This window comes from Trichoplax adhaerens, genomic scaffold, assembly GCF_000150275.1.
Source record: "Trichoplax adhaerens TRIADscaffold_39 genomic scaffold, whole genome shotgun sequence".
Lineage (NCBI taxonomy): Eukaryota > Metazoa > Placozoa > Uniplacotomia > Trichoplacea > Trichoplacidae > Trichoplax > Trichoplax adhaerens.
This window is the reverse complement of record NW_002060979.1, coordinates 340,545-354,515: the sequence shown is the minus strand read 5'-3', so window position 1 is coordinate 354,515 and position 13,971 is coordinate 340,545. Positions and strand designations below refer to the sequence as shown.

The 13,971-nt window shown below is 30.3% G+C and overlaps 1 protein-coding gene across 1 annotated transcript; it reads right to left on the bottom strand.

Annotated features, from left to right (window-relative positions):
- Positions 1–4,199: 4,199 nt before the first annotated feature.
- On the bottom strand, positions 4,200–6,476 carry TRIADDRAFT_62274 (uncharacterized protein; the record flags this gene model as incomplete). The annotated part of the gene is made up of 4 exons (XM_002118180.1): positions 4,200–4,240; positions 4,563–4,622; positions 5,504–6,029; positions 6,423–6,476. The coding sequence occupies 4 exons, from the start codon at positions 6,474–6,476 to the stop codon at positions 4,200–4,202; spliced, it is 681 nt and encodes a 226-aa protein (XP_002118216.1).
- Between the last annotated feature and the right edge of the window lie 7,495 nt (positions 6,477–13,971).

Below are 13,971 nucleotides of genomic sequence, written 5' to 3'. Positions count from 1 at the left end.
TATCTACTAACTAATTTTTTCCTGTCAGACTACAATATGTCCATTCACAGAATCATTTCAGTGTATCTTACAGCACAGCATTAAATTTATTGTAACACATTCATAATTAGAGTAATTCCTATTGTAAGTAACTAGTTGTTACAGTGTTAAATACTGTATTACAGTAGAAATAACTATGTTAGGATAATTCTGTTAGACTATCCTTATTTAGTTAACTTCTAATTTGGATATACTGTATTTTAATATAGCACTGATTTTTTATGACAGTGACACTTATACACATACTGAAATTAATAGTTATAATAGGGAATGCAAATCATCTGCTTACAGTTCGAATCATTGTGATTGTAATTTACTTATAGTAGACTGTAAATTATCATGGAAATGTTCCGTGATAGGACATATCGTAATCTGACTATTCTGTATTAGTCATTATATGTCTATGTTCATAAATACTGTTGTCTGCATTAAGGGAGCAGTAGCTAAAATTAATATCTAATTCAGTAAATGATTCTAATGTTAATTGTATTAACTATGACTCATGAACTATTGAGGAATAGTATATAAATGCAGTATATCGTGAAATAAAGAAGAATTGTCCAACTTAGTGTTTAACGTAAAATACGAGGCGTTTAAGTCTTTGTGTAGTCTGCTAGTAGAGCAAAAGTGTTTGTGATAGTGCAGATATCGTTCCTTGATACGTGGTTCAAGGAATTGACTTATTGATCGTATATTGCGTTATCTTGTTGCANAGCTGTTTTGTGACACTAGTTGTAATATATTATCGCTATATAATATTTACCAAATTTAGATAGCTATTTCTTCACGGTAGTTCGTACCGTGACGCTCTCATTTATCCATAAATAACTTTATTAATTTATATACTGCTTAGCTTGTATTCTACTTAATCCTAATAAAAATCATTAAGCCTTTTCGTTTAAATTATAAATTAGAAGATGTTTTCAATTTCTAGTCTATCCCCAATTGTAATGTGACTTAGTAGTGTGATTGTAGACTGTTAGCCATGTGTAGTATAATGTACGGTAGATATTTATCCTAAGAGATATTTGGTAGCTGTAACTATAGACTGTAGTGGTAGAGACTCTATGCTAGAGTACAGATGACTATATACAGTAAGCTGTTGAGTTACTAATATGGCTATAGGTAAAAATAGAACTGTAAATCATATATTAGGATATGGTTAATTCATTGTATTTTGGCTGGTGTGAATAATGTCTACGTAAGTACTGTAGTCATATCCATATTGGATTAATGATGGTCCGCAGTAGAATAGTCTTACTAAGAATAAGTTAACTATGTGTAAAATAAGGTAAAAAATTGCTATGCGGATTGTAGCTGCGAATGCTACGGAAAGTATAAAAGCATACAACTTTAGATCATTCTGTTAGTTCGTTCTAGAAGTCTTTAGTAGTAGTATTCGGCTAAAGTAGAGCTGTGTGTAGTTAATCTTTGTATAAGATTCAATAAAGCCTTTATTTTTCTAAAATTTGGAATTTCGTGATTGGTATAAATCACACCAATGTAAGCTTTCAATCAACTTTTAATTTATCAAATTCTCTTAATTATAATTACTATTTATTGATTTCATTTAATTCGTTATGTAATTTTAATTACCAGTATACTGATAAAATCACATACTGCATGAGATAGTAAAATTTTCGAAGATTGAGCGCATATTTTACTGTAATATTAAAATTTATAATTAGCTTCGTGATATAACAATTAAAAATGTCATTATTGTTATTGCATATATTGTCATAGCTCTATGTTTCCCTTTAGTGTGTAACTGAATACCGCTAACAATGTGCAAAATACTTTATACCATCAATTGCTTATAATGTTAAAATTTAAAATTACTATCACGATATAAAATTACAATCATGTATCCTAAATTCACTTTTCCCTTTATTGTGAAAATAAACGCCACTACCAATGTAAAGAATATGTTATGCCGTCAAAATAAAATGTTGATACTATTTTGGGTTGCCTGTACCTTGGATATACGAAATGTAATAATGTTATGATGTCGTAAAACTTCGTATTGGACTATTACATAAGTTTTGCGCCTCAAAATCATTTATAAGCATATAATCTCTTAAAACCTATACTAGGCCTAATAGTTAGAGAGCAATAAATAAAGAAGAGACGTTTGTAGAATTTTTTGAGTCTTATATGAACTACCACATTTTTGATTTTGCTAAACAAAGAGCAAATACTAACTTAGTATATTTGGAACTAACGCTAGATAACATTTAATATATTAGGAAGAAATACGACAGATAGAGAAGTCTTTATGGTAATTGATTTACGATTTTAGTCTTATAGGATAGCAAATACTATATCTAGATCATGTTTATCACTTTTCTACTGTACAAGTAAGAAAGTAAAAATAAATAGCCGTGTCTTACCTTCAGATGTTGATGAGATTGATACTTCATTCTCTATGCTTGATGTTATTTCTCCCGTATATGAGGAAGATCTCCGCGTGTATGTCTCTATTTGGGATGCATGTTGATAAAAAGTAACTGTAATCAGCTCTTATTTACGGAACTTGTAATCTAGCATTTATTTGATAATCATAAACTTAATTACCAAAAGGTGTGACTATATCGCTGTTAATTATTATTACTAATAAATGTAAGATGTCAAGCAAGAAGAAAAGAATAAAAATATTACATTATCGATCAATTATCAGACATCCGTAACGAGTGGTAAAATGATTGAAAGCTGTTCACGATGAATTAGATATACTAAAATTGAAAGCAATTCATCACTTTAATTTTACTAATTTAGCATATACAAGTAGTATAATTTGTGTAGTATTTAACATAAACAAATTAACAAAACTTATAACAAATAATGTAATTAAAAATAGAATGATAACATCTAATTGGGTGAAACAGTATTAGTGATGGATGCAGTTATTTTTCTTTTATCATCGATGGTAAATAAAGTATATAAATAATAATGGTGCCTATTTTTTTGAATATTTTACTTTTCTCAAAAAAGGATTGTTTGTACTCATTTTTAATCTAAAGTAATAACTGTCACTTTATTAATAATAACTGGTAGTTACTGTGAAACTGGAATAAATGGCTACATATTTTAGGCAAGCGTCATTACAGTATATTGGATCCATCCGGTATCACAACTAGGTTCAGGTAGTTTTGAAATCTCTATAATTACTTCAAGCAGTAGAATTAGCATTAAAATCATTTTTGAGTTATCTTATAAAGTAATCTCCATAATAGAACTATAAGTTAATATACTATATGAACAAACAATTCTTTTAGTTCAGGTATCAATTCAATGATGTTATTACTAAATGTTAGAAAAAAATAAATAAAAATTATATAGTACGCATAATGGAATTATTTTTCAGAGCATAATTTTTTGCAGCTTATAGCCTACCCATTATTTATAAATGAATTTCTTCATTAGATCGTTATCAAACAATGTATTTAGGTATTATTCAAATTATTATTGCGGCAGAGATGTCCCATACTAACAAGATACCAATTTAAGAGAGAACTTGCTTAGGTACGGTACTTTAGTTGTATGTTTTTACGACTGCAGCCGAATGTAGAGAATGAATAATTATATGTAATTAATAATACGGACAAGCTATGCTGCATTGTTAAGATTAGGCAACTAATCAGAATATATACATCCTAAAGTAGTGATACAGTTTCTTATTTTAAACATATTGCCTTTACAAGAAACACGGGCATACTGTAATCGTTCCTGATGATACTAGTAATAAATTTATTATAAATATTTAATATACCTATGAAATAGAAATGCTAAGTGTTTTATGACTCATTTAAAGCTTTAGTGAATATTCGACTTTTAACATTTTAGGCCTTAATTGTTTTGAATTACTATCACTATAGATTACAGAGTTATGCACTGGTCAGATTTGTACTGACTTCCGAAGACATAAAATTTTTTTAAAATAATAAATAATCTAATTATTAATTTAGGAAGTACTGTAACATTAACTTGTGAAGAGTGCCATATACAGTATACCTTGAGCTATCAAACATTACTTCGAGCAGCATTTACTATCACAGGAATGCAAGTAGAAATTAGTACTGATATTACTAGATATTAAGATGAAAGATGAGAGAAGAGAATGATTGATGCTGCAACTCTGTAATTAATTTATAATTTATAGACTAATAGAACCATGGAAACTGCCTATGAAACTTTTGAAATCCTAATTAAAGCCCAAGAGAGCTTAAAAATATTGCAAAAATTTATAATCTGTACTACTATTTAATATTAATTATCTACTATCTAAATCAAACTGAAAATGATAAATCAATATACGGGAAAAATTTTCAATATCGTACGACATTTTGTCCGCAATCGACCTCTTAATTCTTGCGGAGAATGTTTTAAGCACTATATCAAGCCGCTATAAGGTAAAATCTACAATATTTACCAAGACACAGCTTTTAATACCATTACTGTCAAACGAAGTTTCTGCATAGTGAAGCCATCAAAGTACAAATGAAAAGTATTGAGCGGTTACATACCTGCAGTCGACGACATTGGATATCCAACTGTTGACGAAGCCATAATATCTTTCATCGAATCTTAAAATAATAACGCAAACAATATATTCACTTGCTCCGTCAGTATACTACTGATATTGAATAAATAGCATAATCATATATTCTTAGGATATCTTATACGTATTTCTTTTGACTATCCTAAACTGGGTAAATTATAGCAATTTAGTAATCGAACATTTTATTGCTATAAAAGATAAGATAATATAATTTTCAAAAACCGAAATGAAATATCTTCTTACAAATATATAATTACAAACTCCTTCATTCGAGGATTATAGCACGTGAAATACACCGCCATTTCTCAACTAATATACAAGTAAAATTGTAGCGGACATTGGCTGTCACATATATATCAACGTAAAAAATTTTTCTGCGAACTCTATAATGTGCAAACTCCTTAAATTAACGATCACAACATACATCCTATTTCTCTATTATTAAGCAAGCAAAATTAAGACTAGAAAGATGTGGTAGTAATGAAATAATATAACAGCATAGAAAATTTCCTTGCGAAATTTTGGTATGTACAAACGCCGTCATTTGAGAACATAATCAGTGGATTAAACCTCATTTCTACTTTTATACAAGTTAAATTAGGATTGGAATGATACTACGGTAATGAAATGATGTAACGCCGTATAGAATTTTCTCCCAAATTAAATATTTTACAAACTTATTGAATGGATTATACAGGTAAAATTAAAATTGAAATGATACTGCAGTGATGAATTATTATATCAGAATAGAAAATATGAATCTAAATGGTTCGCTCTTAATTTACGTCGAAACAGACTATATCTGGTACTTAGATATGAAAAGAAAACTCGGTGTAACACAGTATTCAAATTGTATTTAATCACAACGAAATAATGATATAGTTGTGTTTAATAATACCAGCTTACTCTTTTCACATATAGTATTATAAGTGTCCTCACAATTCCGATCAAGCCATACATAAGGCGGCAAATTGCTTGAAATTACGCAACGATGAAACTTATTGTCGGGATCATAAGGACCCCAGTTTTGATAGCCAGTAGCAATGACGGAACGATTGCTTTGCACCCATATATGATCGTTAAAGTCATCATTGCCAACCAAATCCACCAATCCTAACCAGTAAGTAGTTGATGGATCTGAAATAGAATTTCCAATAAATGCTTCCTTTTCTGCACTATCAATTTCCACCAAACTACTGTTGATTCCTTGGCAATACTTTAACGCATTTCCATACTTCATGCTGGAGGAAAAAGAAATACATTTGTCTCTAAATTGTAGCCAATCTGGATCACAAGTACCATTAACCACATCAGAAGCAACTACATATTTCAGTATTGAAACCATTCGATAAAAATAGATTAAAGCGAGAACAGGAGAATTGAAGTTACACAACAAAACATTAATTTGGGCGTAAATTTCAAATCCAGAGAACTGCAGTAAGTTAGCATTTTAAGTTCTCTGACATTATTTAAAATATTCATTCCATCTATCTTAAGCAGAATGATTAGATCAGAAGTATCACGGCAAAATAATTCATATCGGAATATCTTTTCCTACGTATTTTAGGAGCTATAGAAATCCGAAAATTTATTCAACTACAGCATAGTACCTATTCGGCTTTGAAGAACCTAAACGAGAAAAGTCAGAAATGCACACATAATTTAGTTCAAATGAGATACTTCGACTTTGTTTTGAAGTAGCGTAACTGATATTCATCAAATGCTTACAATCACATCCATATTTATCGGGTATGCATTAAAAATAACCGAAGTCAAAAGACTACGTAGACACATAGTATAAATTGCAATTCTGCTTGAAACCTACCATGTATACCCAAATGACCATCGACAACTTAATTATTTTATGTATAGGAGCCATAACTGATTACCGGTGATAGTTTGAAAAAGTTTGCAATTGACTCTGTACAAAATTTAAAATCTTATTAGTGCTTTCGTAGAAATTATTTCTTATCCGCTTACAGAAGATATAGCTACTGAAAAAATTCTCAATGTTTATTATTTAATTTTCAAGAATCCAGTTTAAATAAAAGGCTATCTTAAAATAATGTAACTTGATAACATAAACTAATCAAAGCTGGCACATATACAGAAAGATAATTTAGCGTTTTCTAACAATTAATAACAGTACAAACATGTTAAAGTTTTTTTCAAAAGGTTTAAAACGTTTTATTCGAGTCCGCTTTCTAAGTACGTAATTTATTGGAAACTTGAACTTTAATCTTGTTAGATAGATTACAATTGAATGTTACCTTAATAATCTAATTAAAGTGACAACTGTTATTTGAGCAGCTTAGAAACAATTGCTTACTAGCCGTTATCTATGCAATAGAAGATGCCAATCATAGTACTTTTTTTACTTACAGTGGGATTTACATTAAAGTTCAGCTAATAACACGTTATCAATTTGAAGTAAGAATACTGTATTTTAAAAGCAAAGATGTCAAATTTTCATCATAACCTTTTATTAAACATTTATATTGAAGATTAATGTATTGCTACGAAAAATGTTTAAACGAAATTCAATAATTAATTTCTCAAGACTGTGCAAGAACTCGCGCTTTTCAATATTTTATTAATATGTTGAAACTGTTGCAGCTCCATACAAATTATGAGGTACGGTAGAATTGACTTATTGGTAATTAATTTATATTGTCATCGTAGAAAATAATAAGAAAGTTACCATTGAAAGAAATTGAAACAGAAACAGATATTCTGTAAGGCAGTGTGATGGGGCTGATTTAAACAGTATCATAAAATGTAAAGTATTGCAGTAAATAATTTTGAGTGAGAAAAATTTTTTAATCAGTAACAATAATCGATGTACCTCTACGTAACTGATTAATTACTATTAATGTCACTGAATGAATTAGATTTCATCACACATTAAATAAAGAGACTTAATTCCTAATCATCCAATAAATTAGTACTTATTAAATCTGATGATAGCTTGTAAGTGAGAAATTTTGCTACAATAAAGCCATATGAAAGATACCGAATAACAATTGTGTTGCCAGTTATTACAAATAATTCATGAAATTTTAGAAGTTAAAAAAATAGCATTCAAAACAATTATAATTATTATCACTAATTAGGTACATTTAGCCATATAGTTATAATATATTTTTATAACGTATACCAATTACGTAAACACAAGAAAATAAATCACAATAATAACCAAATTTCAAAAATATAAAATTAACAAGTTCAAAATATTTCACTCTTTATAGCATCTACTTTTAAAATGTGAAACATTCTATACAGAAGCGTTCAGAAAAGTTACGTTATTAGCCCCCTCTATCATATTACTATGAGCTCATTGCTCATTTACAGTATGTGAAATTATGATCGATTGAGCAAAATCATTCCCAAGGCCGTGGACGTATACTTTTCTGTAAAATTAATGAATTTCCAATTCACAGAAATTTTGAATTTCTTCATAATTTTACATGTATACCTAATTATAACCTTTATTAAGTGTTAGATGAGACTAATTATTTTCTGTTTGAATCTTTATAAGAATAATTCTATAGGTAGTAGACTTTACGTTGTATCATGGAAGGTTCTTCGGACAGCCACATTATCAGCTAATTACGTATATTAAATATCATATTACACTATCTATATATTCGTATAATACCACAGTATATTAGCAGCCTTAATTTTGAGGAATTTAAGTATAGCTGTTAACGACCGAAGAGAGTTAATATTCGACAGATTACAGGAGAAAATCGGATTTCTGATTTTTAGCTAAGGTAAACTTAGCGGATTTTTGATCACTATCAACTGTAAGTTAGAGTTAGGGCCATTTATTCTTTAAAACTTTATGAATTCAGAAATTGGTTTCCAATTTATGGTATTGTCGTTGCAATGTTAGTTTGTAACAGTTTTGTATCAGTCTACACTATACAATTTCCTATCTTGCAGAGTGAAATATTGGGATATATAATACTAATTGGAAAATAGCTAAATGACGAATTGGAATTGACTTAATTAATGACTTAATTGCAGGGACATGAATAACTTAAACATTACATTTATTAATGATAAGAAGTTTTATAAGCATAGAAGATGCTTCTAATAATGATACTGGAAAGGTTCATGTATTAATTAACATTTTCTTTGAACTTGTGATAGTGTTATATACTGTCTTAGAATAGAAATATCTATGTTAGGATAAATTCGTTAGCCTATCCTTATTTAGTTAACTTCTAATTTGTATATATCGTGTTTTAATATAGCACTGGCTTTATGTGACAGTGACATATTATACATATACTGAAATTAATAGTTGTATTAGGGAATTCGAATTATCGACTTACAGTTCGAATCGTTGTGACTGTAACTTACTCATGGTAGATTGTAAATTATCTTGGAAACGTTCCGTGATAGGACATATCGTAATCTGACTATTCTGTATTAGTCATCAGATGTCTATGTTTATAAATACTGTAGTCTGTATTAGGGAGCAGTAGCTAAAATTAATGTCTAATTCAGAGAATGATTCCTAAGTTAATCGTACTAACTATGACTTATGAGCTATTGAGGAAGAGTATATAAACGCAATATATCGTGTAATAAAGTTAATTCTTAAACTTAGTGTTTAACGTAAAATAAGAGGTGTCTAAGTCTTTGTGTAGTCTGCTAATAGAGCAAAATTGTTCCTGATAGTGCTGATATCGTTCCTTGATACGTGGTTCAAGAAATTGACTTATTTATGGTACATTACGTTATCTTGTTGCAAAGCTATTTTATGGCAGAACTTTAATTCAACTTTAGATGTTGACCTAGTTTGAAGTGATGCCTGTTAATGATACAGTGAAATGACGACGAAATCGATAGTAATCGCTGTTCCATAGAAGACATAATAATTACATGGTTGGTAATAGTATTATCGTGGTAGAGTAAATTAATTGAAAGATATAAAACTCTTAGCTAATATTGCCACTAAAGTTTTACTCCATAGTTTTTGCATTGTTATTTAAAAATAAATATAAGGTATTACATATAACCGCTATTTTAACAACTAAATCCTTTGCCTTTTTATAAAATAGAAAATGAAAAATATTTTATGCTGCTGTATATCAAGAGTAGATTGCGAAGTTTAGTTTATTATCATTGTCCTGAAAATAATAAAAATGATTCTGGATATTCTGATTCCAAATATTTTTTGACGAATCTAATCTTGAAGTATTTAATTAAATAATTAGTGATCATTTCTTAACACCTTATTAAACAGTGATCTTTGATAAATACATTTCTTATGATAGCTTGCTAGATTCAAATTGTGATGGTGAGCTCGATACCGTATTGTATAACTTGTATTGAATTCAATATGTATTTGACAGAAAAAGGAGCTGAAAGATGCCCTATAAAATATCGCTATCGGTGTCAGAAATCTTATCAATATGCGCCAAATGATGAAATAGAAATTTTTTTAAGTTCTTAAATGACAAATGACGGAAACTCAAACTGCAGCGTTTTTATTGGTATTTACTTATAGGCAAAGTGTTATAAAGGACTATAAGTAGAGTCCTTTATAGCGTTTAGTATGTAACTAGTATTATTTTACTATAGAAAATACCTAGAAAGTGATAGTGTCTTTAAGTTTTACCCTGCCAAATCAGAATGTCACCATCTTTTCTTCTTCATTATTTTACAAGGTATTATATAGGTTACTATAGTAGTAGCCATAGAGCTATTGCCTAATCTAAAGAAAGGGCGTTTGATCATCTATTCAAATTGTAAAGGAATTTGACTTAGTAACAAAACCCTATCCTTAGGGAAAGGGGATTTTTAAAATGGCGGTAAAGTACTGTAATGTAGTGTATAATCGTACAGTTACCGTACAATCTGACGCTAAAACATCAACTGTCAATACTCAGCGATACTAATATCAGAAAAGTAGTCGTAATAGTCATATAAAATTTTTTGATAATCGATTATTGTGATCTTTATAAAATCCGGATTTTTCGGATTCGGATTCCGGAACCGGTCGGATTAATGTCCGATATAATTTTCCTGTTATAATTTTTGGATTTTTGTTCATGGATAATATCGTAAGACTTGATTTTTTAAATTTGAACTTTTTGTTATGAATTTGAAACTTTGGAATTTTATGACGTGACGCGAAAGTCACATTAGGAAAGTTTAGTGAGGAAAATAGAAAATAAGATGGAAATTGGCAGAGGTTGTGTTGATTATTAAGTAGTTAGACTGTTATTTTTTGACTTTTATAGTGTATTAATGATAGAAATTAAGTTAGAAGTGAAGTTTGATGTATTTTCATAGTTAACTTGTTGGTTTATAGTGTTTTGTAATGGAATCATAGGGTAAGTTGTGTCTGAACTTTGAGTGATTTTTGTTTTCTTAAATGGTGCAAAGTAGTTTTCTAAAACGGATCTTAAGAGCGATTGGTTAGCAAACATTTAGTTTAAAATACCTCTGGCGGCTCTACAAAGCCTATTAATGATAGTGCAATTAGAAAATTTAGAGAGAGTAGAAGATTTTATTTGAAGAACTTGTTGAATTTAAAAGGCCTTCGGGGTCGAATTGTCGTAAGTTAAAACGTTCTTCATTTTAAAAGGTTGTTTGGTCGTTGGCAGTTTTTAAGTCTGTCATTTATTTTATTAATACTTAAAGCTAAGTATTTGTAAGGTTGTTCGGTTTGTACTTCTCTCCATTTTTGTTTTGTAATAAATTGCTGTTCGGTTATTTCCCCAAATTTTATTTGGTGTCAAAGTTTCGTTAAGTCGACCGGAGTGCAACGAAAGTAGAATCAAAGCTTGTTAAAGTTTCTTTCGTAGGTTGATCTCTACACTTTTTATTTCATTACAAAAGAATGAGACGAAAAAGTGATAAAGGGCAATACGTGAAAAACTAATTATATACCTACTGTATATTGAATCTCATTATAGACTCAAATAGTCATTCTGATGATTCTAATATCACTAAAAACAACTAGATTACAATCTAGCTGACCTATTTCCTAAAATTCAGCACTTGCGTCAGTAAATATTACAGGTATTAAAGAATACTCTTAAGACACTATATCTTATATAATTTATGGTCAAGCAGTGAAATTAGTCAATCCTAAATTCCGTTAATAGACTCCCTACACAGTTCATTAAGATTAAACATAATAACGGGTGTAACTGGTATGGAAGGTAGGTAAATGACTCATTAGTGTAACATAATACTGTCTCGAGCCCCGGAAGTTAACAAAAGTTCATTGTGAGAATGTACCTTATTAACGTGCGAATAGCATGCTCTGAGCCTCGTTTGTTTAATTGACTACGTATTAGTTATTGCCAATTATAGTTGTTTGCTAGTTGTATCTATATGTAATGACAGAGTAATAGTCTTTTATTATTGCTATGGTAAACTATATAATTTATTGAGGGCTGTTTTCCAGTACGAATCAAGTAAATGTTACGTTGCTAAATTACTATGTGTGCACCACAAGTTTGATGGTAGGGCATAAAAGAAGGAGCGAATGCTCAGCTCTTCAATTCGTGATTAGATAGCGTTTTGGCTACTCTATTAATAAAAACTATACTAAACTTTTAGAACAGCCTTATTCCTGTGTGACCGGAAGTAGTATAGGACTACCACACAATAATACCTCCAGGTGTAATGGAGATAGGAATAAGTAATCTATTAGTTTAAGGTAGTAATTCGCAATTTAAATTTATGGCACTACCGTATACAATAAATTTTTTTTCGACTAAATTATTGGAGTAATTATCTGCATGCCAACCAACTTTGCTACCGTTCACTCATCCAACCTTGCATTACAAAAGCAATGCTTTATTTCAAACTAAACAAATTTAATACTGGAATGGCATATTATGCCAAATGTGAACTGCTCCAGCCTATCAAATTGCAATATTAGTTATGGTATGAACTGATACAATGATAGTTATATATTTAACATACGTAGTTAGGATCAATAGACAAAATTCGGCCATCATATATTAGGCCCCATGCTACTCATCGCCTGTATGTAAAGACATGAGTAATTCTAACTATGTAACGTCTGTAGTTGTAAAATGTATAGAGTAACGTGCAATATGGTTGTGGTACCAGCGCACCTTGTAATTGCAATGTAACTTCGTGATGTTCGTGATGTGTTCATTCTTTTCGGAATAGATTATAGTACAATGTGGCGGAGGGGGTATCGCACCATTACGGTGTACAGAGATACGGTATATAAAGTCAGGTACAACTTACAAAAATCGTTTCTTGCCTTCACACGAGAATATAGTAGTCTATGTGTTAAGGCATATTACTCGTCACAGAGCAGTTCATAACAAACTACATGTAGCAGAAATACGTTTACGCATTCGAGTAAAAACTACGCTACGATACACACATCTTGATGAAATGAAATGGGTGCGTTTCATATACTAGATAAAACTTTCCAACAGTAAAAATTGCAGTGAAGAGGTTTATCGCCAACAGGATCCAACCTATTGCAGTCATTCCGTTTCGGAATGTTTGCGCAACATTCATCCTACTCGAGCAGAAATAGTCTCGTATTATCTCCATAAATGCGCTTATCGCCATTATGGATTCGCAGCAAATGGAGATAATAGAACCTTTAGGACTAATAAGAACGGTGAGTTAGAGTATGCTTTTAAAAACTATGAAGAAAGTCACTACATAATAGATTTAATGTACTTTGCGAGAGACAACCGAGTTGTTACTGTTCCTAAAGGCCAAAAATTTCTCATGAATTATGGGAAATCATTCCTCGAAGGCACCGATAAATTTACTTTCGAAGAAGTATATGATATTTATGGAAATCAAATACATGTCTAAGATTATGAATAATTTTTGTATTAATTTAGATATCTAATATGAGTTAACTTCATGAACTATTATGACTTATACAAGATAGTTGCTGCCGAAAGGTATTCAAGCTAGGCAGTTAGCCGAATAAAAGAAGAGTTCTATAGATGTTTTAACATAGAAGCAAAAGCGTCTAAATTCTTTTGAGGTAGTTCAGGGATACTCAATCTCGGAGACTAAGTAATTTAGAGATTTGCTTTACGTTATCTTTATCACGAATCTTGTTTATGACACCACGAAATCCTGCGTAGCCGGGCTTTTAGCACAAAAATGTTCAATATCTATTACTGAACGCACAGATTTCTATATAGCGTTTACCATATTCTTTACAAAATATACAATCCGCGTAAACGAATATTTTCGCTCAAATTTGAAACTGATCGCGGAAGTGTTTAGACGAGGTGCTAGAGAACATGATTTAGTGTCTAGCTAATCCCTGCAGCAGTGATGTAAGCTGCCGAGGATGGAGTCTATGCTTCTTCAGAATGCAGCCATGAGGATTG